This window comes from Lepidochelys kempii, chromosome 21 (genome assembly GCF_965140265.1).
Source record: "Lepidochelys kempii isolate rLepKem1 chromosome 21, rLepKem1.hap2, whole genome shotgun sequence".
Taxonomy (NCBI): Eukaryota; Metazoa; Chordata; order Testudines; family Cheloniidae; genus Lepidochelys; species Lepidochelys kempii.
In genome coordinates, this window is record NC_133276.1 from 5,628,047 (window position 1) to 5,654,898 (window position 26,852).

Sequence of the window (26,852 nt, forward strand, 5' to 3'; positions counted from 1 at the left end):
CACCCAGAGCTTTGGATGGTGGGGGCGGAGTGCTCTTTGATGTGGGGTTCACATAAGACATAAATCTAAATAAAGAAAGAAAATAATTCAGTCCAGGTGCAACCTCACAACAAGGTTACGCCTGGGATGAATTTGGTCCAATATGTTTTGAAGCCTCCTATAAAAGGCTGCATACCATTTGTAGAGAGAGAAAGGAACTGATAGAGAACCTCAAGCATAGCGAGTTCTTTTTGTTGCTTTACTCCTTTCTGTTACTGGAAATACGTGCCACAGGAAGCAAGCAGCCATCACGGAGCGTGCACTCTCCTGTTTTACTAAGGGAGAAGATGGAGTTCATCAGGACGTTACTTTTCTTGCTGCAAGGTAAGGGGTTGTATAGATTTAAAAAGTGTGTCAGGGAAATAGCAGGTAAGAAAAAAGAAGATGCCTTTGAGCTTTGTTTTTAGACTTGGGTCATCTACAGTTAAACAGTTTACTGGGCCTGTTTGCTTTTATCATAAATTGCAGAGGGTTTTTACCCTCCAAAAACATCCAATGTGATTTTAAAAACTTTGTACATTTCTTTTTCGTGGGGGGGAAATTAAGGGTCTGGCAGTTGGTTAAGTCTGAAATGTCAGGAATTGTTCGACACTGGACCATGAAATATTTCTGTGGCTTTCCAAGAACACTGAATAGCTTGAGATGCTTTAATTTTGCAGAACAAAAGAACATTTTTATTTTAGAGACGTGAGCCTTGTTCACGTGAGCCTTGTTTCTAATGCATAGTGATTTACAAACCTAAGTTAGTTAATTGGGCACACAACATTAACTTAATGTTAGCTAAATTGGGATACTGGGCACATAAAAGCTTTCAAATGAACTCAATGTTTGTAAACTGGATCCAGGATGTTAAAGATATAGGGGTGAAATCCTGAATCCACTGAAGTCAATGAGAGTTTTAGTATTGACTTCAAAGGAGCCAGGATTTGACCCATAGGGTCAAGTCCAGCCAGCCATCGTTACTCAAGCAAAACTCATATTGCAATCAAGATTTCCATCTGGAAGCAACTCTTTCCCATACTGCATCAGAGATTGCTGGATTTTGTGCATAATCATAAGCACTCCTAGAACGTAAGCTTTCGTGAGCTACAGCTCACTTCATCGGATGCAAGTGAGCTGTAGCTCACGAAAGCTTATGGTCAAATAAATTGGTTAGTCTCTAAGGTGTCACAAGTACTCCTTTTCTTCTTGCGAATATAGACTAACATGGCTGTTACTCTGAAACTCATAAAACATGTTGTTTTGTGGTTAGCAAGCCATTAGCTTCCACACTGTGGTAATGTGTGGAATTTATCCTGCTATTTTTATCAAGCTAGGCCCAGGAAAATAGATCACAGCAAGGGATTACAGCACAGATAGATGGATGGGGAACACTGCCCATAACCTGATGTTTTACTTTATTGAATTACTGATTGATTTATAAACTGTGCCATCCCTTACTTAGCTCAGGGCACACGAATGGCTTGCAATAAAAACATGGAGCCTGATCTTCCCTCAGCTTTCATGCACTTCAATTAGAGTTGTTGGGACTTTGTGCTCCAGAAAATCAGCCTTTACTCCCAAAAAGCCAACAGAAAAGGGCATTACCAAACCAGAAAACAATTCCTGCCCATTCAGATCCACCCTCCCTCAGGCAAACATCTAACAGGAGGACACAGTGTTATATGCTGAAGGTCAACAGACCTGGGGCACTGTTACACTAGAGGGGGATTGAATTCCAGAGTTGGGAACCTTCAAGTTTAAATACAAGGAGAATTCAAACAAGTGCCCTAGTGGAACTCAGATGCTGCAGTGACAAACAGGGTGGAAGGATCAGGACCCTACCCATTCAGCCCTGGTCTACACTAGGAGTTGAGGTTGAATTTAGCAACGCTAAATTGATTTAACCCTGCACCTGTCCACACGATGAAGCCCTTTTTTTTTTTTTTTTTTTACTTAAAGGGCTCTTAAAATTGATTTCCTTACTCTACCCCCGACAAGGGTATTAGCGCTGAAATCGCCTTGCCAGGTCAAATTTGGGGTACTGTGGATGCAATTAGATGGTATTGGCCTCCGGGAGCTACCCCAGAGTGCTCCACTGTGACCGCTCTGGACAGCACTCTCAACTCAGATGCACTGGCCAGGGAGACAGGAAAAGGCCCACGAACTTTTGAATTTCAATTTCCTGTTTGGCCAGCGTGGCAAGCTGCAGGTGAGTGCAGAGCTCATCAGCAGAGGTGACCATGCAGAGCTCATCAGCTGAGGTGACCATGATGGAGTCCCAGAATTGCAAAAGAGGTCCAGCATGGACCGAACAGGAGGTACGGGATCTGATTGCTGTATGGGGAGAGGAATCCGTGCTATCAGAACTCCGTTCCAGTTTTTGAAATGCTAAAACATTTGTCAAAATCTCCCAGGGCATGAAGGACAAAGGCCATAACAGGGACCTGAAGCAGTGCCGCGTGAAACTTAAGGAGCTGAGGCAAGCCTACCAGAAAACCAGAGAGGCAAATGGCCTCTCCAGGTCAGAGCCCCAAACATGCTGCTTCTATGATGAGCTGCATGCCATTTTAGGGGGTTCAGCCACCACTGCCCCAGCCATGTTGTTTGACTCCTTCAAAGGAGATGGAGCCAACACGGAAGCAGGGTTTGGAAGAAGATGATGATGAGGTTGTAGATAGCTCACAGCAAGCAAGCAGAGAAACCAGTTTTCCCGACGGCCAGGAACTGTTTCTCACCCTGGACCTGGAGCCAGTACCCCCTGAACCCACCTAAGGCTGCCTCCTGGACCCACCAGCTGCAGAAGGGACCTCTGGTGAGTGTACCTTTTAAAATAGTATACATGGTTCAAAAGCAAGCATGTTTAATGATTGATTTGCCCTGGCATTCGCGGCTCTCCTGGATGTACTCCATAAGCCTTTGCAAAAGTTTTCTGGGGAAGGTAGCCTTATTCCGTCCACCATGGTAGGACACTTTACCACTCCAGGCCAGTAGCACGCACTCGGGAATCATTGTAGAACAAAGTATTGCAGTATATATTTGCTGGCATTCAAGCAACATCCGTTCTTTATCTCTCTGTGTTATCCTCAGGAAAGTGATATCATTCATGGTCACCTGATTGAAATAGGGTGCTTTTCTTAAGGGGACAGTCAGAGGTGCCCTTTCCTGCTGGGCTGTTTGCCTGTGGCTGAACAGGAATGTTCCCCGCTGTTAGCCACGGGGAGGGGGGGAGGGTTGAGGGGGTAGTCACGTGGTGGGGGGAGGCAAAATGAGACCTTGGAACGAAAGCACATGTGCTATGTATGTAATGTTAACAGCAAGGTTTACCATGAAAGAGTGTACCCATTGTTCTATAAAATGTGTCTTTTTAAATACCACTGTCCCTTTTTTTCCCCTCCACCAGCTGCATGTGTTTCAAGGATCACAGGATCTTCTCCTTCCCAGAGGCTAGTGAAGATTAGAAGGTGAACAAAACACACACGCGATGAAATGTTCTCTGAGCTCATGCTGTCCTCCCACACTGACAGAGCACAGACAAATGCATGGCGGCAGACAATGTCAGAGTGCAGAAAAGCACAAAATGATCGGGACGAGAGGTGGCAGGCTGAAGAGAGGAAGTGGCGGGCTGAAGCTGACAGGTGGTGGCAGTGTGATGAGAGGAGGCAGGATTCAGTGTTGAGGCTGCTGGAGAATCAAATTAATATGCTCCAGCATATGGTTGAGCTGCAGGAAAGGCAGCTGGAGCACAGACCGCCACTACAGCCCCTGTGTAACCAACCGCCCTCCTCCCCAAGTTCCAAAGCGGTGGGGGGGACTCCGGCCACCCAGCCACTCCACCCCAGAGGATTGCCCAAGCAACAGAAGGCTGGCATTCAATAAGTTTTAAAGTTTTAAACTTTTAAAGTGCTGTGTGGCCTTGTCCTTCCCTCTTCCACCACCCCTCCCGGGCAACCTTGGCAGTTATCCCCCTATTTGTGTGATGAATTAATAAAGAATGCATGAATGTGAAGCAACAATGACTTTATTGTCTCTGCAAGCGGTGATTGAAGGGAGGAGGGAAGGGTGGTTAGCTTACAGGGAAGTAGAGTGAACCAAGGGACGGGGGAGGGGGTTTCCATCAAGGAGAAACAAACAGAACTTTCACACCGTAGCCTGGCCAGTCATGAAACTGGTTTTCAAAGCTTCTCCGATGCGTACCATGCCCTCCTGTGCTCTTCTAACTGCCCTGGTGTCTGGCTGCGCGTAACCAGCAGCTAGGTGATTTGCCTCAACCTCCCACCCCGCCATAAATGTCTCCCGCTTACTTTCACAGAGATTGTGGAGCACACAGCAAGCAGTAATAACAGTGGGAATATTGGTTTCGCTGAGGTCTAACCGAGTCAGTAAACTGCGCCAGCGTGCTTTTAAACGTCCAAATGCACATTCTACCACCATTCTGCACTTGCTCAGCCTGTAGTTGAACAGCTCCTGACTACTGTCCAGGCTACCTGTGTACGGCTTCATGAGCCATGGCATTAAGGGGTAGGCTGGGTCCCCAAGGATAACTATAGCCATTTCAACATCCCCAACGGTTATTTTCTGGTCTGGGAATAAAGTCCCTTCCTGCAGCTTTTGAAACAGACCAGAGTTCCTGAAGATGCGAGCGTCATGTACCTTTCCCGGCCATCCTACGTTGATGTTGGTGAAACGTCCCTTGTGATCCACCAGTGCTTGCAGCACTATTGAAAAGTACCTCTTGTGGTTTATGTACTCGCCGGCTTGGTGCTCCGGTGCCAAGATAGGAATATGGGTTCCGTCTATGGCCCCATCACAGTTAGGGAATCGCATTGCAGCAAAGCCATCCACTATGACCTGCACATTTCCCAGGGTCACTACCCTTGATATCAGCAAATCTTTGATTGTGTTGGCTACTTGCATCACAGCAGCCCCCACAGTAGATTTGTCCACTCCAAATTGATTCCTGACTGACTGGTAGCTGTCTGGCATTGCAAGCTTCCACAGGGCTATTGCCACTCACTTCTCAACTGTGAGGGTTGCTCTCATCTTGGTATACATGCGCTTCAGGGCAGGGGAAAGTAAGTCAAAGTTCCAAGAAAGAGCCCTTACGCAAGCAAAAGTTTTGCAGCCACTGGGAATTGTCCCAGAGATGCAACACTATGTGGTCCCACCACTCTGTGCTTGTTTCCTGGGCCCAGAATCGGTGTTCCACTGCATGAACCTGCCCCATTAGCACCATGATGCCCACATTGCCAGGGCCCGTGCTTTGAGAGAAGTCTGCGTCCATGTCCTCATCACTCTCGTCACCATGCTGACGTCGCCTACTCGCCTGGTTTCACTTTGCCAGGTTTTGGTGCTGCATATACTGCTGGATAATGCACATGGTGTTTAATGTGCTCCTAATTGCCAAAGTGATCTGAGCGGGCTCCATGCTTGCCGTGGTATGGCATCCGCACAGAAAAAAGGCACAGAATGATTGTCTGCAGTTGCTCTGATGGAGGGAGGAGCGACTGACGACATGGCTTACAGGGTTGGCTTACAGGGAATTCAAATCAACAAAGGGGGTGGCTTTACATCAAGGAGAAACAAAAACAACTGTCACACAGAATGGCTCCCTCAAGGATTGAACTCAAAACCCTGGGTTTAGCAGGCCAATGCTCGACCCACTAAGCTATCCCTGCGTCTGGTATTTCAGGCAGGATTGAGTCTCCATTAAAGTTTTCAAGGTGCCCCTGACAGACCTCACCAAAATGATTGTCGGCCGTTGATTTCACAGATGGAGGGAGTGGGGAGCAAATGAATACAAAACAAATCTGGTCTATTTCTTGTTTTGATCCACTCGATTTATCTTTTACATCTTTGGCTGGCAGCAGACGGTGCAGTAGGATTGCAAGCTATCCACATCTCCTGGCTGCTCGGCAGGAGATGGTACAATAGGACTGCCTGCAGAACTAAAGAGAATGACCTGGTCAAGTCACTCCTAATTTAGTCCCTGCGTCCATGTCTGCCCAGGCGCTCCTGAACGACCCTACCGAGGCGGCCAGGAGCACCTCGGACACGATGATGATGGTTTTCAGGCCTATTACACCGTGCTGCCACAAGGCAATGGATTGCTGCTGCTGTGTAGCAATGCAGTACCGCGTCTGCCAGCACCCAGGAGACATACGGTGACAGTGAGCTGAGCAGGCTCCATGCTTGCCGTGGTATGGCATCTGCACAGGTAACTCAGGAAAAAAGGCGTGAAACGATTGTCTGCCCTTGCTTTCACAGAGGGAGAGAGGGAAAGCCTGACAACATGTACCCAGAACCACCCGCGACAATGGTTTTTGCCCCATCAGGCATTGGGATCTCAACCCAGAATTCCAATGGGCGGCGGAGACTGTGGGAACTGTGGGATAGCCACCCACAGTGCAACACTCCGGAAGTCGACGCTAGCCTCGGTACTGTGGAAGCACTCCGCCGAGTTAATGCACTTAGAGCGTTTTGTGTGGGGACACACACAATTGACTATGTAGAAACGGTTTCTAAAAAACGACTTCTATAAATTCGACCTAATTTCGTAGTGTAGACATACCCTCAGAGACATATAATGTTGATCAAGAGAATGCTGTGAACCGCAGCCACTGGGAGCTGCGGGTGGCCATGCCTGCAGACGAAGAAACAAAAAGAAAAGGAGTACTTGTGGCACCTTAGAGACTAACCAATTTATTTGAGCATAAGCTTTCGTGAGCTACAGCTCACTTCATCGGATGCATTCAGTGGAAAATACAGTGAGGAGATTTATATACACACACAACATGAAAAAATGGGTGTTATCATACACACTGTAAGGAGAGTGATCACTTAAGATGAGCTAATACCAATTACCACTTAAGGAGAGCAGGAGGTGGGAGGGGGAATGATGCATTGGAGAGGTTTTAGTTGGTACCCAGAAGTCACCTACTCAGGACAGGCCCAACAAAGAAAATAACAGAACGCCACTAGCCATCACCTTCAGCCCCCAACTAAAACCTCTCCAACACATCATCAAGGATCTATGACCTATCCTGAAGGACGACCCATGACTCTCACAAATCTTGGGAGACAACCCAGTCCTTGCCTACAGACAGCCCCCGAACCTGAAGCAAATACTCACTAGCAACCACACACCACACCACAGAACCACTAACCCAGGCACCTATCCTTGCAACAAAGCCCGTTGCCAACTGTGTCCACATATCTATTCAGGGGACACCATCATAGGGGCTAATCACATCAGCCACACGATCAGAGGCTCGTTCACCTGCACATCTACCAATGTGATATATGCCATCATGTGCCAGCAATGCCCCTTTGCCTTGTATATTTGGTCAAACTGGACAGTCTCTACGTAAAAGAACAAATGGACACAAATCAGATGTCAAGAATTATAACATTCATAAACCAGTCGGAGAACACTTCAATCTCTCTGGTCACTCGATCTCTGACCTAAAAGTCGCAATATTACAACAAAAAGACTTCAAAAACAGACTCCAAGGAGAGACTGCTGAATTGGAATTCATTTGCAAACTGGATACAATTAACTTAGGCTTGAATAGAGACTGGGAGTGGATGAGTCATTACACAAAGTAAAACTATTTCCCCATGTTTATTCCCCTCCTTCCCCCCCACTGTTCCTCAGACGTTCTTGTTAACTGCTGGAAATGGCCCATCTTGATTATCACTACAAAAGGTCCCCCCCCCCCCAGCTCTCCTGCTGGTGTTTGCTCATCTTAAGTGATCACTCTCCTTACAGTGTGTATGATAACACCCATTTTTTCATGTTCTGTGTGTATATAAATCTCCTCACTGTATTTTTTACTGAATGCATCCGATGAAGTGAGCTGTAGCTCACGGAAGCTTATGCTCAAATAAATTGGTTATTCTCTAAGGTGCCACAAGTACTCCTTTTCTTTTTGCGAATACAGACTAACACAGCTGCTACTCTGAAAAATGTAAACAGTCTCACGGCCCTGCCAGCAGATTACCCTGACGGGCTGCAGGTTGCCCACCACTGTTGTAGAGTCTCTGTCATTGGAGGTTTTTAAGAACAGCTATTGGACAAACACCTGTCAGGAATGGTCTGGTTATTCTGTAGCCCTGCCTTGAGCACAGGGGACTGGACTAGCTGACCTATTGAGGTCCCTCCAGTCCTACACATCTATGATTCTATAAAGGGGCCTAAGGCCTTGTCTTCACTCATATTTTACCTTGTGAGAGTTATCATATGGTCAGGACCCACCTTTTTGGGTAGTGAAGACAGGGCCTTGGTGTGACGCCCCTTTAGCATCATATGGTCAGGACCCACCTTTTTGGGTAGTGAAGACAGGGCCTTGGTGTGACGCCCCTTTAGCATAAATGTGACTCAGGCCCTGTGACTTCTTTCTCTGTGTCATCAGTTTCAAGTGCAGCAAGACGACGCATTCAAGTGACTGGTGAGGTTGGAGGATCCATCACTATAAAGTGTCCCGCGAAGGACATTTCCAGGCGAAAATTCTGGTGCAGGGAGCTCAAGACAGGGATCTGTGTCACCATCGTCTCCACCTCTCCATACATCAATGAGAATTACAGGAATAGAATATCCATCACTGAGGGGCCTCGGGAAGGAATATTTCAAATTACAATCACAAGGCTGGAAGAGGAGGACGCTGGGCTGTACACGTGTGGGACAGGAAATCAAAACGACAGAGGCAGTGGAAGGACCCTCCAAGTGGAGCTGGAGGTTTCCAATGGTACGGGATCACTCCACAGTCACTCTGTACAGTATATCTCCCTCTGCCGTGCAGTATCACTCTGACAGTATGGTGTCACTGCTAATCCAGTGTCACTCTGTACAGTATCATTGCCGACACAGTGCCACGGAGGCGATGTGAGCGTCACTGGTGACACACCACCACTCTGGGCAGTACCTCTTACAGTCTAGCTTTAGTAATGAAAATTGGATCGTGACTTTTTAGAATGTGCTCTAGAACACATCTGGTTCTGTTCCACGCAGGGAGCGCTCCACCCAGAACGGGCATGTTGTCTGCTGAAACCCTGGGACATGAGAGACCTATTGTGGTATCAGAAGAGTCTGGCAGCAAAGGCCCTGACACTGAAGGTGAGGTTTGCTGCATCCCTCTCTGTAGCCCCACGGGAGGCAAGGGAAGGGAATTGGCACTAACTGGTCCCCATCTCTCCCTTAGGGTGCGGGAGGTCTCTCAAGTTCACACTAATATGGTGATGCACGTGGGAATTGTATGCCATAGCTGCCTGGGCTGCGAGTGTTTGGAAGCTTTCAGGGCACCTTTCACCAGCACTAGATTCACTACTGTATAATTATCTGTCTAATCTAGGAATTTATCTGCTTCCCCCTCATCATTGTGGTATCAGAGCCCCTCACACTTGTCAATGGTTTTTATCCTCACAGCCTCCCGGTGAGGTAGAAGTATCCTCCCTACTTGACAGATGGGGATCTGAGTCCCAAGGTAGTCTAAGTGACTTGCCCATGCTCACACAGGAAGTCTGTGGCAGACTCAAATCTCCTGAGCCCCAGTCCACTGATTTCCCTGTGAGATTGTCTTTCCTCTCGAAAAGAAAATCATCAACAAATCCTAAATATCGAGGCATTTATTTTTGAATGTTCCCATCAAGATTAAGCCTCTGAGGACTCAACAAGTTGTTGTCATTTTTTGTTACTCTCTCTGACTATACTTATAAACACGTGGCAGCTGCCACTGCTAATATACTCAGAAAACCAGGCTCCTGGATCTTAGTTACTAGGGCGTTAGATCTTCCCATGGGTGAGTGCACAGGCACGAAGGTCAGACAACGTTGTGTGACACACATCCCTTCTTCTCGTTCTTTTTGCCTTCCCTTTTAGGAGTGGGGCTTGTTTCCTCCATTCCTTTCCCTGGGGCTGTTGGCTTGTATTGCCAGAACTAGGACAGTATGGACCTGGCTGTGCTATAATGGTTATATTCAGCGTGAGTCTTGATTTGGCTTTCGGTTAGACGGGAGTATGGAGTGACTGCATCAAAATCAGTGGAGTTGTTAGAGACCCCAGGGCATGGCCACTAGTTAAGTCAAGGGGATGGAACGCCATAAGGGTTGAGGAAGTCTCCCTGCTGAAGGCCTAAGGGCTTCTTCTTAACCCCCCTTAATAGAATTCAGGCCTGGCTGGTTTGAGTAAGCTCTTTTGCTCTTAAAACAATGTTGCAGCCGCAGATAATGCCTTATAGTGTGAGGTTTGCTGACGCCAAGTTAAAAATAATAGGAGATAGTTACAAGGCCAGGCAGGATGTGCTGGTTGTTTAAGTTGCTAGAAATGCTTGTTAGAGGTTGCAGGAAATAAACATTGTTGTAACCCATATAAGGAAGGCAAAGTATTTGTGCAAAGTTTTAATTGGCTGATGTGTAGTGCAGTAGCATTAAGAAATATAAAAGTGTGTGTAATGACCTGCTCTGATGTGCAGGATTTAAAATTCTATTCTCCCTGTACCTTGTTTGCAGCTGCAAATAAACTTTTCTGCTTCTCCACCCCGTTGTGATTATTAAGTAAAACACACCGGGTAACAAACCCCTGCTGTTGTTTTGCCTCTCGGCACTGGGTGCCGGCAACAGCTTTTGGCGTTTTTGGGTGGGCAACAAGGCTGCAATTTAGCCTTGCCCAAATCCATTCTGGAGGTCAAGGATTGCAGCAACAACCGACGCCCAGCGCGCACCGGTAAGTTCATCGGGGGGCGCGGAGGAGACGCAGTTTAATCAACCCTGAAGGGCACAATGGTGCAACGCACTCACATAGTAAAAAAGCAGCTGCAGGCAACGGTGGGGAACCGGTCCCTTAAATAAGGTAAAAACCTTTTAAAATCCAAATTGTATGCTCTGTTAAAACCTAAAAACGCCCAAAGTTACCCTGTAGATATGGGACAGAAACAAAGCACGGGGGGTAGGAGGTAGGTGCATGCCCCTAAAGTGTATTTTAGTAAATTAAAAGGTATTTAAATCAAATCCAATAACTAAGGGTAAATTAAAGCAATTTTGTATAGTTAACTGGCCTCAGTACCAATTAAAAAACCAAAAACAGTGGCCTCCCAAAAAATCATTAAATCATAATACAATCCTCCAGTTACTCCTGTTCTGTCAGCAAACAAAAAAGTAAAATAAGCATTCGTATGCTTACTTGTTTATAACCTTGTGGTCTTGTACTAATATTTTACAATGCTGTAATTTAACCCCGATTGGCCTGGTAGCAATTAATGTCAGTCCCCGGACCCCCACCCCAAATGTAATGGCAGATCCGGTGTCTCTTTGGCCCTTACACCCACACAGAGTGAGGCTCCTTCGGCCCTTACACCCACACAGAGCGAGGCTCAAAATAAAATTCCTAGTAAAGCTCATAGTAAGGTTCAAGCTCCATCTGCTGAACTATACCTGTTACTTACCAAAACTAAAATCGCCCGTAATGCAATAGAAAGAACAAGCTGCTCTTACTATGCAGGTCTATACTCATGCACCTTTTAATCCTATAGACCTGGCCGCTTTCAAAGCACAGGCTGGAGAATTTTCTACCAACCCAAGCAAGTTTGTATCGGTTTTTAAAAAATGTCTTAGCAGCTACAAGCCAGACTGGGATAATTGTAATGTCCTTCTGCAAACATTATTAACTAAGGTTAAACAAAAACAGGTCAAAGCTAAAGCAAAAAAAAAAGCAAAAAAGCAATATAACCAAAACCGTAACAATATCCCGATCCCAAATAATCAAGTTCCTATAAAAAAAATCCTAAATAAAACCCAAATAACAATCAGGCTATAACCCACCTTACCTCCTATAAAAAGCTGCTACTGTATGGACTCCGTCATGCAGCTGTCAGACGGAATAATTAAACTAAACCATATAAAGTAGCGCAAAACTCCAAAAAAAGCCCTAAAGCCTTTTTACAGCGCATTCAAAACACAATCCAACAGTATACCAATGCAAATCCTAATAATCCGCAAACTAAAGCAATTATTAAAAAAATATTTACAAGCAGGGCAGCCCCTGACATTAAAAAAAAGCTACAAAAAAAAATTTAATAAGTATAACCATGGCACAAATTTTAAAAACAACAAATCAAGTATATAGTTTAAAAAAAAGTAAAAAAAAAAAAAAGTAAAATTAATAGTAGCGGCGGTGCAGGCAGGCACCAAAAACAAACAAACAAAAAAAAAGGGGGCCGTGGACGCAAACGTCCAGGCCCACAAAAAAGAACAACTGGGGCGCAATCAGTGTGCCCTGTATCAGCAAAAAAAACACTAAAAAAATAAGTGCCCAAACAAAAAAAAAAGGAGGGGTACCTCTATAATAGCAATAAAAAAACAAAAATAGGGGTGTCAAAAAAACCAAATCATCCTACCCCTGGAACCCTGAGTAAAAATGCGGGTAAAAAATAAAAAAATAGATTTTTTAGTAAACTCTAAAGTGGCACAAACTGCTATAAATCAACCCCTTCAGTTGCCAGTAGCAAACTCCCTCACTATAACAAAAGACACAGGCAAAGATACCAAGCAAAGCTCTTAAAAAACCCTGAGGTCACGCTGCAGCCTTGTCCATCCCTTAACCCTGCCACCCTCTTACCAAAAACTAAAAAACAAAAACATAACTGTTTAAAAATCATAAATGCCCAATATTCTAGCTGCCCAAACTTAAAAAATGTGCCCCTCCCAAATGCAAATTATAAGTGATACACTAATAGTAGCAGCATAGTAATAAATAAACAAAAAAAGGCAAGTTATGCTATCATAACCCTCAATAACACCGTAAAAGCTAAAAGTTTGCCCGCTAAAACCTCTGCCACCCAATTGGCTGAGCTAGTGGCCCTAACCCGTGCACTCGAACTGCCTAAAAAAAAACCAAGTCAATATTTTCACTAATTCCAAATGTGCTTTTAGTGTGCTTCATGCTCATGCTGGCCTGTAAGAACAAAAAAAAAATGCTGACAGCCCAAGGCTCTCCAGTTAAGTACGGGCCCCAAATTCTCCGGCTTCTAACGGCAGCTCCCTTTAAAAGTGGCAGTGGCACACTATATGGCCCATCAAAAAAAAAAAATCAAAATATAACCAGGGATAATGCCAGGGCAAATAAAAAAGCAAAGCATGCTGCCACCCTAATGTCCCCTCAAACTAAAAACACCTATATGCATGCCCCTTATCCCATCAGTAAAAAAGCTCCCAACCCCTCAGTATTCTAAAAAACAAAACAGCTAGCTAACAAACTTAGTCTCCAGAAAAAAGGAGGAATAGCTTCATTCCCTAAAAAAAAAAAAGTCCTCTTACCAAAGGGCCTAATTCTGCCAGTATTACAAAAATTACATCAAACCACTCATGCTGGCAGAAAGGCACTTATCCAACTAATAAAAAAGTACTTCATAACCTCCAAACTCAAACCCCTGGCTGCCCAGGTACAGGCAAAATGCCTAGTTTGTCAAAAAAATAACCCCCAACCAAAACACCCAGTACCACCAGCGACCCTGGAACCCACTCCAGGCCCCGGACGGGTGTGGCAAATAAACTTTACTAAGTTTCCCTGAACCCAAGCGTTCAAGTATCTCCTTGTCATAGTAAATAAATTCAGCAAATGGCCAAAAGCCTTTCCATGTCACAATTGCACTGCCAAAACCGTGGCTCTCAAGTTTGTTAAGGAGATTATTCCTCACTTTAAACTTCCCCAGTAAATAAAATCTAACAATAAAACACACTTCACATCAAAAATCATCCAAAGCATCGCAAATGCCTTACAAATTCCCTAAAAACTCCATACACCCTAAAAACCGCAAGCCAGTGGGGTAGTAAAGCAAACCAATCAAACCCTTAAGCAACATCTCTCAAAAGTATGCCAAAAGGCCTCCCTACGGTGGCCTGATGCCCTGCCCCTAGTTCTGCTCCGCATCCGTGCTCTCCCAAAAAAATAAATTAAAGCTCAGTCCCTTTAAAATTATGTTTAAAAGGGCATGGCCTATAAATAGTACACCGGTTGTGTCAAAAAAAAAAAAAAAATTAAGAACTAAATTTCTGTCTCAGTATATGTGTTCTCTGTCTGCTGTTCTTTTGTCTCTCCACAGGTATACTAAAAATTCCCAGCCTCTATCCTTAAACTCACCCATCCACTCCCTGCAGCCTGGTAATTCAGTGCTCGTACGTACCTGGAAAGACGAGCCCCTCCAAAAAAAGTAAAAAAAACCCTATACCGTCCTGCTGGTCTCCCACACGGCAGCAAAAGTCAAAAAACACAAAAATTAAATTCATTATACCCGGCTGAAAGCGGTGTCAACCCCCACGCCCCCCCAGGCTAAAAACTAAACCGTGCATTCAGCCCCCTCCACTAAAAATCTTAAACTAAACTTACTATTTAAACAGCAGCCCGCCAAAAAGGCAAAAAAATAGATGGAAAAGTATATTTTATTCCCTCTCTTGGCCCAACTGGTACTGCTGTTTCAGGCATTGTACCCGTAAATACCTGGCTGGCACTAGCCCAAAGTGCAGTAAACGCAACGTCGTTCTCAAAAAACCTTATTCTCAAAAACTAAGGCAGCAGCTCTGGCCTTTTCCTTAGTTAATATTCCTGGGCTTGTGATGCATAATTATCACGCAATAAAGCACCTTGTCTGCACGGTGGCAAAGGCCATTAATTTAACCTCAACTGTCCTGGCCCAACTCTCACATAAGTTAAAAAAAATACCTCAGGGTATGCTACAAAACAGGCTGGCTGTAAACTATTTGCTTCTACGCCATGGTCACCTATGCCAAAAGTTTGCAGGCATGTGTTGCTTTAATATAACAAATGCAAGGCCATCCATAAAAGCTAGTTTACAATGCCTAGAGCAGCTGATAAAGGGCATTCATCGACAAGCTAAAAAAAATTGGCTAGGCTCTCTACTTTCTAGTTGGGGCCTTTCCCCGTGGCTAAGTAAGTTCTTTAGCCTATTATTTAAGTTTTTTTCCCCTGTATTAATCATGTTATGTTTACTGTGTTATATGTGGTCCTGTATAAAAATGCTTATTTTGCATAGTTTTAAAAATTTTAATTTTATGCATAGCCCGCTAGTAAATAAATAAAAATAAAAAAACTCAAGCAATAAAAATAAGTATTCTCAAAAGAGGGAATTGTTGGAGACCCCAGGGCATGGCCACTAGTTCAGTTGAGGGGATGAAAGGCCATAAGGGTCTAGGAAATCTCTCTGCTGAAGGCCTAAGGGCTTCTTCTCAACCCCCCTTAATAGAATTCAGGCCTGGCTGGTTTGAGGAAGCTCTTTTGCTCTTAAAACAATGTTGCAGCCGCAGATAATGCCTCATAGTGTGAAGTTTGCTGACGCCAAGTTAAAATAATAGGAGATTGTTACAAGGCCAGACAAAATGTGCTGGTTGTTTAAGTTGCTAAAAATGCTTGTTAACGGTTGCAAAAAATAAACATTGTTGTAACCCATATAAGGAAGGCATATAAAGAAGGCAGAGTATTTGTGTAAAGTTTTAATCGGCTGATGTGTAGTGCAGTAGCATTAAGGAATAAAAAAGTGTGTGTAATGACCTGCTCTGATGTGCAGGATTTGAGATTCTATTCTCCCTGTACCTTGTTTGCAGCTGCAAATAAACTTTTCTGCTTCTCCACCCCGTTGTGATTATTAAGTAAAACACACCAGGTAACGAACCCCCGCTGTTGTTTTGCCTCTCGGCACTGGGTGCCGGCAACAGAGTCATATCTGTGTACAGTGGGTGTAAGGGAGAGGCAGTGTGGCCTAATGAATAGGGCATTGGATTGGGGCTTGGGAAACCTGAGGCAGGTCTTCAGCTGGTGCATGATCAGTTATGCCAGCTGTAGATCTGCCCCTCTGGTTCTTTTCCCAGCTCCACCACTCGCTTACTGGGTGACTTTGGACAAGTCACTTCATCCGTATCTCAACCTCCCCAGCTGTAAAATGGGGATAATAACATTGACTTCTTTTGTAACATGTTCTCAGCTCTAAAGAACATATATTTTTAATGAGAGGTAAGTATGTTAATTATTATTATTAATTATCCCTCCATATTAACAATGGGGATGGTGGGGGTTTTTAAACAACCTTCAAAACATAAAAGATCTTTAAGCTTAAAAAGGGAAAGCTGCTGTCTACAATTTATCCCCAGGAGTCATCATAAATCCTGACCACAAACTGACTCTGTTGGCTTGAATAGTCAGGAGCTTTGTTAAACGCTCCGCAGAATTCCTGCATTTTAGGTGCTCAGATGCACTGGTTCTCCTGTGACTCGCCTTAAAATTTTCACAGTACCTAAGAGCACTGACTTCTGGAGGTCACTGATCAGGATATATTGCACTCCTAACATATTCCTGAGCTGCTCATGCATACCCTTAGCGATTGCTCCGAGCGCTCCAATAATCTCTGGGACTGTCTTTGTTCTAGTTTCCCATAATCATTCCACTTCGTGGGAAAGTTCTTCAAACCTCGCTATCTTCTCTTGTTTCTTTTTCTATGCTTTTTTGTTGGTATGACCATATTAATTATCATCGCCTTATTGGTCTTCTTTTCTACACCACCTATGTTCAGCCCGTTTGCCTGCTCTGTTCTGTCTGTGCCAATGGCCTGAGTCCATAAAATTTTAGCCTCTTAATTCTCGAGAGGGTTTTCAACTTGGTGGTCATAATATTGCATAGGGTGTTTAAATCTGCACTTGCCACAGAGGCTCCAATGCAGACACTTGGCAAGGTCATTGTGTCTGTCCATATATTCTCTCCCAGCCAGGTTTCAGCCTATTATATTATTAATTAATGATGAATGATTAATTATTATTATATGAGAGCAGAACCATGTCCACTATGTTCTAGAATCTAGATTTTTTGCAGCAAATGTCTATTTGTCATGGATCATCAGTAATATCCTTCAAAGATAGTGACTAGCTCTAGTCTTACAATTAGCATCTTTGATCCTCAAGGCCAAAGAAAGGCTAACTCCTAACCTCAGTTATGTCCACCTACCGAATACAGTATGAGGAAATGAGAGCAGAATATTGCTCAAGAGCTTTACGATTTAGAAAACAAAAAGCCCACGCCAAGTTTGGGTCTCACTCATATTGGTGTAAATCCACGTAACTCCACTGAAGTCAATGGAGTGTCTCCAGGTTAATATACGTGTGAGATCAGCATTTGCTCCTCGTACTCATCCCTAGTTTTGACTATGAAACTTGCTTTATTGGAAAAGTTACACGTGTTCAAGAATGGGAAATGTAGCAACAGTTCATTTTAATATGCTTTCCCCCAGGAGTCATACAACCACAGATGACTAATGGAACATGGGCAAAATATACCTCCTATGCTGCGCCTGGCATCAAATTCCCTGAAGGTACAATAATCATGCCTGCAGCCGTCACTGGCAGCATTGTTACCTTTGCAGAGACTGGAAGTATAACAAAAGGGATTCCAAAGAGTTCCAGGACAATCAGCTATGCAAAGCCCAGGCATACAAATCGGTGAGTTCCACAAACTTTCCCCCTCAGGGATTTTCCAGCATGAACTCTCCCCTAGATCATTTCATTTCCTCTCAAGCTTACAAATACTGCCGGGTCAACCAAGCTGTTTGTGTGAGGAGTGGATCTGCATGTCAGAACTGGCAGTGAAACCACTTCCCCCTTTGACTCATTATTTTCCAGCCTCTTGAGAAGCAGTTATGGGAATGATGTCTTTCAAATCCTGATACCAATTATCCTGATGATGCTGCTGCTTGTGGCTTCTATGATAATTGTTAGAAAACAGCTACGAGGGAAGAAAGGTAAGAGAAAGGTCACATACTTCTTATACCAGTCTGTGGTACCTGCCACTCTGTGGTAAAAAGAAAGGACAAGACAGTTTCCACAGTTGGAGAACTATAATTTCTCTTTGAAAAGGATTGATTTCTGCTTTGGATAAATTCACATAATTCCTTGCCTCTTGCAGAAAATAATGTTTTTATTTTTCACGATGAAAACTGCAAGTAGCTGCAAAAGCAAAACCGTAACATGGATCAAATTCACGAATACTCGTGAAAATAGCTGATATTTGCACAAATATTTTATTCTATTTTATTTTGGTTCTTGTACCACACCTATCACATTTGCACCTATCACATCAAGGGAAAAATTACCCAGTCAGCTGGCTTCATTTCTAGAAAAAAAACCAAACAAACCAAACAGCTAGATAGGCAATAAAACAATTTCAGATGAAACATAAAACCTACGTTGTGAACATCCATATCTGATGACTGAGTGTTAGTTGCCATGTCCTGGCCAAATTCCAATTTGACTAATTACATTCTGCCTGCATAAAATTGCCCTACAATTTCAATTCACGATTTTTCGTTTACTTAACCTACTTCATTTGCTCACCTGAATTGTTGTGTTATGTGGCTATACGCCTGCCTTCCATCCAAGAGGGGGCTGCGTTTCAGTGAAGACAGTGTAAGCAACTGGTCATCCATTTTGTGAAGTCTGGTGAACAGAGTCTTTGGCTGTAAGTTGCTGTAGAAGTTATACCAACAGTATAACTGCTTTAGAGTCTGATTTACATAGGTGCCAACACGGCACATTTCCACTGGTGGGAGGTGCATGTGCTCAGGACTCTCAAAATCCAGCCATTAGTTTATGTCAGGGTGACAATAGCAAATCACGAAGGCTAAATGTATTTCGTCTTTAGACTGGCTGACTGCCATTGGTTTATAGGTATTACAATCTACATGTCTGGATGTTTTGGAGAAGCAGCTTCCAGTGAAAGCTATGGAATAAATCTGAGGTTGAGCGCGCTCGAACGTGGCCAAGGGCACATTCCAATGGAAAATATCTACAGCGTGTTACCCCGCAGGCTCGAGGGAGCTGACAGGAATGGTAAGTTCACCCACAACTATTCAATCTCTAATTAATTGTTCTCCACCTATGGTCTTTCCAATCTACAGCAGGTGCTCACTCATGTCAGAGGGCAAGATTCTATTCTCATTTACAACAGTACAATGTTAGTGTAAACCCACTGAAGTCCCTTGAGTTACTTTGCATTTTTACCAGTGCAACTATTCTATTCTATTCTATGCAGGTTCTCATATGGGCTAATGCATCTGAGTGCCTCCCAGTAGTGCATTAAACATCACGACCAACATCTGTCACCTGTTGTTTGTTCTGTCGTCCTCTCCCCAGGGGGAGAAGCATATGCAGTGCAGGGTCTTGTCTTGGTAGGGTTTTAAGTTTGTTTGTTTTTAAATATACAGATTGCTGTAAATTTACGTTAGAGAAAGCAAAGTAAAAGAAACGCACTTTGCACCTGGAGTGAAAAGGGATGAGGTTTGTGATGGCCCTTAGTTCCCGGAGGAGTTTATTCCACAGTATTGGACCAGTTCCCAAGAAAGCTCCGTCTCCTACACGGCCCAGCTTTACCCTTATCATGCTGAAAGCAGACTTGGCCGCACTGTCTAACGTTACTCATGTTACATGCACCACGGGCTGATGGGTGTGTGGGCTGAGAGCTTTCGGGATATGGTTACGGAACTGTCCTCAGACACCCCTGACAATCCCATTCCCTTTGGCTGATGTAACACGCACCTCCACTGTGGTAGTAATGCACTTGGCTACAGTGCAAGATGCTCCCAGGTTCAGCATGAGCCTTGTGATCCTGTCTTGCTCCTTTCCTTCCCTGCTTTTTGTTGGCTACAGGGGGATGCCGGGGGCACGGGGGTGGATTTACAAAAATTGCTGAAGCAAAGTTGCGCAGCTGGACAAACAAGCATCAGTGCCGTGCTAAGGAAAGGGAAAGTGGCAAGTCAAGTAATACCAATGTGTTTATACAGACTGCAGGAACATCCAGATCCAGCGGTTCTCAAACTGTGGGTCGGGACCCCAAAGTGGGTCATGACCCTGTTTTAATGGAGTCGCCAGAGCTGACATTAGACTTGCTGGGACCTGGGGCTGAAGCCCAAGCCACAGCCTGAGCCCCACCGTCCGGGGCCAAAGCCCGAGTACTTCAGCACTGGGTGGCGCGGCTCAGGTTACAGGCTTCCCACCTCCCCCCACTGAATCTTTGGGTTTTGGCCCCCCACCCCTGCCCTGGATGGTGGGGCTCGGGTGTCCCTCCCCCATCCTGGGGTGGCGGGGCTCAGGCTTTGGTCCCCACTCTTGGGGTCGTGTAGTAATTTTTTTTGTCAGAAGGGGGTCACGGTGCAATGAAGTTTGAGACCCCTGAGATAGGCTATAAAGGGCTAGATACCTTACCCAGCTTACCCAGGCAGTGTAACCGTGCAGAGCACGAACAGTTAGGACACAGGATCCGCCTCTGCAACAGACTCAAACCCAAATGGCCTCTATGGGGTAATCCTGGGAAATGAAGCCCGGTCTCCTACATGTTAGGGCAGAGCATTAACCAATAGGCTACTGCAGCCCAAGTTGTTGATCTTAAATTAATTTAGGAGGGACATGTATACACTGTTAGCTAGCAGATACAGACCCAGACTGATTTCCACTCCTTCTTACATTATCTAATCACTTCCTTTCTTAGGTGAAGCCCTAATCAAACAGATACGCCTTGCATCAGGCTCTGATGGCCAGCAAACTCAGGCTCTGTCTGATCAACAGAAGGAACAAATTCCAGGACCCACCACTGAGAATTTCAGATCTTAGTGCTGGATGACGCACAGGGAGGCAGGGTGTTAGGTCGGCAAACCATCTGCATAGATCAATTACAGCAGTTGGAAACACACAGGAAGCCAGTGAAGCCTTTGTAGAGCTGGGCTAATGTGTTCCAAGTGGCACACTACTGTAGAACTGGGCAGACTTGCTCTGCACCAGCTGGGGCTTGTGTGCGAAGGCTAGACATGCGTGAGCAAGGGACCCTCCAGGGCCAGCCTTAGGGAAAATGGCACCAGGTCAAACTTGTATTTTGGTGCCCCTGACCCCCTACCCATTGGCCTCAGGCCCCACTGCCTCCCCTCACACATTGCTCCAAGCTCCCTTCTGCAGCTTTGCACCCCAGGCCTGCCTCACTCCTTGCTTTTTGACCATGGCATTCCCCTGACCACAGTGCTCACCCATAAGGCCAGCCCTGAGACCATCAAATACTGAAAACATTCCTGATGTGACCCTATTGCTGCAGCAAGCTGGATGAGACAACCCTGTGCTGATGGCCCAAACTAAAAACCTTGGGTGTTCATGTTGACTGAAAGAGCTGCTGGTGGGGGTGAAAAGGGAAATAGAGTGAAATGTGTCAGCAGTCAGGTTGGAATCCCAACTCTGAGCCGTTATAGGAAGTTGCTGCTTACTACATGGTTGCTTTGTTCAGCAGGACTTCAGTAGTGAGCCTCATACTTGAGCTGAGAACTAGCACGAAAGAACTATAAGCGTGGGCTGCTAGGAAATCCAGTTATTAGGTAGCTGAGCTTAGATCACCAAGCCATTTCCCATGACTGACCCACCCACCACAAGAAAGCAGTAACACGGACACTGTAGGAGGTGTACAAATAGATAAGGAGTCTATTTTAAGGCCTGCCTTTCTCTCTCTCTACCTCTACCACTCCCTCTCCTCTCAGTAGGAATTTCTCTCTGAAGTATGATAAGGCTGATAGTATCATCCACAATTACCTGAGCTGTCAGTTCCTGATGCTATCCAGATGTTTTGGCCTCTCATCAAAGCCATCCCCTTGTCTGAAGCTTTTCCAAGAAGGCATGCAGCAGTTTCTGCATTGCATCACCCACACTGCTCCTTTAGCTGAGAATGATATTTCATCGCGCTGCTCAGAAGCTGCAGAGATGTCAGGAACCCGGCAATCCTTTCCACACATAAAAGAGGTTGGAATGAAGGACACTGCAGTCTGCTATCACTGCAGCCGCTATTCCATTCCATCCAGGGAGATGGAGATTAGAGCTACAGAAGTTGCCATGCATTATGGGACTTTGCATGGTGAATCAGACAGCAAATTCACAGAGAACAGAGTCCTGGCTTAATCAAGTGAAACTCCATTGATTTCAATGAAGTTATAGCCACTTATACTGGCTCTGGATTTGACCCCAGATCTCCTATTAACTGGGACTCAATTTAACAAACCACTCACTGGGCTAAAAATACAGCTCATCTGATTGATTATGTCCAGCCTCTTGTTAGCTAAAGTGTATATTACATTTTTCATACTTTGGGCCCAATCCATCCCTGATGTAACTCCATTGAAGTTACACTACAGGTGAATTTGATCCAACAATGCTAAATTAACAATAAGTTGAAAAAGTTGGGTTAATTTTATTCCCCCCACACCTCTCCCTTTAATGGTCACGTCCTTTCCTGCCTCTGCACTGATTCCAACTGGAAGCAGAAATGGAAGAGCTGAAATACGGCATGAGATTCTTGTGAGATTTCTAGCCCTGATTTTCAGACCCAAAAGGTTTGGACACTTATCCAAATGGAATCTGCCAACCTTTCGGGGTTCACCCAACAGTACATGTAACTTAAATCCACACCTATTAAACCTTTTAATATTGCTGTGAAGATTACGTCCACCTGCAGCAGACAATTATTAACTCCTGAGGATGCCTTCTGAGGGCATGTCTGCTTAATAAAGGGGATAAACAATAACACTTTGCATTCATATAGCCAGGACCCAGTGCTTTATAAAAGCCAGTTACATTAGGCTCCCTTCTCAGGGCATGTTATTCGCCCCTTTTTACAACTGGAGAAACGGGAGCACAGAGAGGCGAAATGATTTGCCCAAGATCCCACAGAGATCAATGGCAGCGTTCAGAATAGAATCTAGGGGTGAGATTTGGTGCTGTGTCTCTAAGAAGCACAGCACAGAACTCACAGGCCAGAGGGAAATGGGGCTTGGGAAGTTTTTGGCAGCTTTAGTACCTTCCCAGGCTGCTCTGAGGGCTGGAGAGGCCTGTCTAGGTTACAGCAACCTCCCTGGGCTGCCTTAATGGGCTGCAGCACTGCCCCAAATCTCCCACTGCAACATACCCCTCCGGCCCTCAGCATGTCCCCTACAATAGGGCTTACAATGGGGTCCTCAGAAGGCAGCCCTGTGGCTGTGTTCTGCAGGGCTGCCTGGCCTGGAGAAAGCATATTTCTCTGGGTATCAAGGCCTAGAACTGCTTCCCATTACCCTGGCTCGTCCTATACCAGGCATGAAGGGGCTGGAGAGACAGGCTGTTATTGTAGATCTTTTGTTCCAGGCACTAACCATCACATACATTCCCTCTTGTTGAGTTGTTATGGTTAATCTGTATTTCAGGCCCATGGAGAGGGTTCAAGAGAGGGAGAAACAGAGAGACAAAAACCCTCAAAGGGCACTTTCTTTCCTTCATTACTGCAAACTACCCATTAGTAATTCCAACTCGCCTTCCCCTCACCAGCCATCGAGGTGTAATCTGCCCCACATCTCTAAGATATAACAAAAGCTCATCTCTTGGCAGTAACAGAAGGGAAGACAGGTTCATGCTCATACCTCCTTCCTCTCTAGGGGATGACTAGTTCCATTATCCTCTTCTAGAGAAAAGTTCACCAGTCATCAACAACAACAACAAAAAGAGAGAGATAATTTTGGCATGAGATATGGCTGCCCAGTGGTGAGTTCAGTTTATGCAATAAACTGCAACACTAGGAAGTAATTTGCAAGACATGTGACTTAGCTGACAATTTATTTTTGTCTGACAGGTTTAACCTTTATAATGCTGCCATTTCTGAGGCGCTAATCAGAGCAATGTCTGAGTGGGTATAAACAGTAGTAGTAATAACATAATAATACCTAGCCCTTACAGAGGGCTTTTCATCTGTAGCTCTCAATGCACGTTACAAGGGAATTCAATGGGGAAACTGAGGCACAGATCTGTATCATGGAAATTAGGGATAGCTTGGTTATCTAGTCCTGGCACAGTAGGCTTATTGGCTAGCACAGAGTACATTTTTAAAGAATTTTTCTAGTCTTGTTGAAATGTCCCTAATGACAAGAATGTTATCTTTTCTTAGGGTATTCCACTACCTAATTGATCTCACAGTGAGGCCATTTTCCTGATACCCAGACTCAGTTTCTCTTTTTAAATGTCATCCTCTTCATATAGCCCCTGGGAATGACCGAAATAGGCCCCCGTGTGTGGTAAACTATTAAATAGCGAAACTAGAAAATTGTAATGAACTCAATTAATATAACCGACTCATAAGTATAGGAGTGGTACGTTAGCTCTGATCGACATAGTGGCACGGATAGATAATGATTAACATAAAGATTTGTTAGTCTCTAAGGTGCCACAAGTACTGCTTTTCTTTTTGCGGATACAGATGAACACAGCTGCTACGCTGAAACCCAACATAAAGATTGTGACCATGGGTATTTCCAGTGTTAGTTTACAGGAAGGAGTATTATAGTCCCGACTCAACAGGCCAGCCTCTATATTACACACCCTATTCTTTTGTCCCAGTCAAGCTGGTTACATGTTCATAGTGATGCTATGAGAAGACACAGCAGGAAATGCTTTCATTTGGGAAATGCACAGCACTTGCATAATGTACACGACTCAGCCTTTTTTGCTGGCAATAATTGACAGAAGGTGCCAGATAACTGGATGTTCAAGGAGGCTTTTTAAGCATTGGTGAGACAGGTGAGAGACCTGTCTTTTCTGAAAATTGAAGGGAAGCTGGAAAAATGCAGTTAAATTCGCACGGGGAGTTGTAATTTGTGTCGTCCTTTTTTCTTTTTCTTTGCAGGCTTGGCTATTCAGACAGTCAGTGGATTTTGCCAGGTTTGCAAAACCCTGTAATAGTCACATCATCTTGGAAGGGAGGCAATGTTGCCTATGGGTTAGAACACTGGGGCTGGGATACAGGAGACCTCTGTTCTATTCCCAGCTCTCTCACTAGTCTACTGGGTGACCGTGGGCAAGGCACTTCCCCACTCTGTGCCTCGGTTGCCCCAGCTGTAAAACAGGGATAAGGAGTGACCTCGTTTGCAAAGTGCTTTGACCTCTACTGTTGAAGCATGCTGTATAAACATTATGCTCCTGCTGATTACGTGTTTCCAGCCGCCAAGGCACACAAGTGCCAGGAATCTTTACTGAGAGCCAAGAGTTGCTTCAGATTAACTCATTAGATTGTGTTCCCACTGCAGTACAAAGTTGTCTCGGTGCTCTTAGACCACTTTAAAAAAAACAACAGCTAGGGAATAAGCCTCAGGCTCCATCGACTCTGGAGGCAGGTTTTCAGAAGCGTCTAGGTCACTTAGGCACACTGGTGTCACTGGCTGTCACTGGGATTTTGTGAGGAAGATTTTCAAAGGCACACATGGCAGTAAGCGGTTGAGCTCCCTAGTAATGCCTTTTAAAATGTGTCAGTGGCCATCTCTGCCTGGGTTCCTCAGTCACGATAGCCTGTGCTACACTTACACGTTTTATGGCATCACTACATTGACGAGAGGTGTGATTTTTTTTTTTTGGCCAAAATAGTTTTACCTCTGTGACTCCTCTCAGGGGCAGTGGAACCTGGCAGGGAGCCATTCCTGCCTAAACTCACACCCAGAGCAGGACCCAGAGGGGCTGGAGCAGCTGCCTTGGGCCCAGGAATAAGCTGTGGAGCAGAGAGTAGGATTTGGCAGGGCTGGAGCAGCTGCCGTGGCACCTGGGACTGGGCTGGGAAGAAGGTCGTGGGTGCCAAAGGATCGGGAGCAGGTACCTTGGCACCTGGGATCAAGCCAGGGAGCAGGGAGGAACCCCTGGGATCCTCCTGCCCATCCGGGAGCACTCCCTCCCCTGCTGAATCTCAGTACTTCCCCTCACACTCCCTTCTGTCCATGCAATCCCTTTTGTGGGCAGTTATTTCAACATAAGGCAACTTTACTGGTATAACCCTTCCCGGCTTATAGGAGTCTGCCGTACAAAAGGCTGAGAATCTGTCCCACTACATCTAGTCGTGACGGAGATGAGTAGGCACGCATAGTATCCTTCCCTGCCTCACACCACCTTAGACCCACGGCTAGATTTAATGTTTTATAAAAAGACACTTCTCTCATTACCACCTACTGTCTATGATTTTTTCCTAGGTTCTCATGTGCTGCATGACTCATATCACTGCAGAGTTGACTTATAAGAGCTGCTGTGACTGCACATTTGTGCATGGATCACCAGGCACAGCTGAGGAAGGACTTGAGGCCCACACAAAGCCGCCTCCAATCGGCACCTGAACCCTACATATCAAAGCATTACTTTGATGCTCTGTAACCACACTGCCCTGCAGAAGCTGGTCTGTATGCTTTCTCCACACAGCGTGCTCGTGCTGAGTTTACAAAGGTACAATGGATGTGCTGTGGTTGTTTAAATGTGATTTTTCTAATTTGCGCTGCAGATCTTGGTCTGTACAGATGGTTGCCAAAACATGCAGGTTGAGGCAAACAATTATAAGCAGAGGTAAACTTTCCCCCTCAATATTTATTGACTATGGCTGAAGATTTCTCCTATGCAGAGGGCCAGTGCAGGACCTAAGCACCATTTAAATCCTCAAATTAGGTTAATAGACTGAAGTGTTGCCTAGGTTTGCTCATTGCACAAGAATGGATTTCACCCTATAAGCTCATTGACATTTTGAGATAGTGTTAAACTTCATCTTTATTGTTGGCTTGAACTAGGTGAATATAGTTGGTAATCCAGTGCCCAGAAAAAGGAGAATTGTTTTGCAAATTTTCTCATGTTTCATCAACTGCATTTTTGGTGCAAAATTTCTGATCATCTATGAAACTGGCTGGAAAACAGAGGGTTGGTTTTTGGGGTCCCCCCCTTTCCAAATACTTTATACATGTTTTTCATTGAAATAAATAAAAATGTTTTGGAGAAAA

The 26,852-nt window shown here is 44.9% G+C and overlaps 1 protein-coding gene across 1 annotated transcript; it reads left to right on the forward strand.

Moving 5' to 3' along the window:
• FCMR (Fc mu receptor) lies at positions 1–26,852 on the forward strand. Its single transcript, XM_073320050.1, has 9 exons — positions 1–363; positions 1,981–2,833; positions 3,422–3,631; positions 8,433–8,765; positions 9,029–9,133; positions 17,301–17,508; positions 17,689–17,807; positions 18,733–18,894; positions 26,064–26,852. The coding sequence occupies exons 3-9, from the start codon at positions 3,508–3,510 to the stop codon at positions 26,108–26,110; spliced, it is 1,098 nt and encodes a 365-aa protein (XP_073176151.1). The 5' UTR covers positions 1–363; positions 1,981–2,833; positions 3,422–3,507; the 3' UTR covers positions 26,111–26,852.

Bases quoted from the DNA above. Each gene is read 5' to 3' on its own strand.
- FCMR (XM_073320050.1), top strand. From the start codon at position 3,508: ATGTTCTCTGAGCTCATGCTGTCCTCCCACACTGACAGAGCACAGACA. The intron at 17,509-17,688 runs GTGAGTTCCACA...ATTATTTTCCAG, and splicing joins AAGCCCAGGCATACAAATCG to CCTCTTGAGAAGCAGTTATG. The intron at 18,895-26,063 runs GTAAGTTCACCC...ATTTTTTCCTAG, and splicing joins CGAGGGAGCTGACAGGAATG to GTTCTCATGTGCTGCATGAC.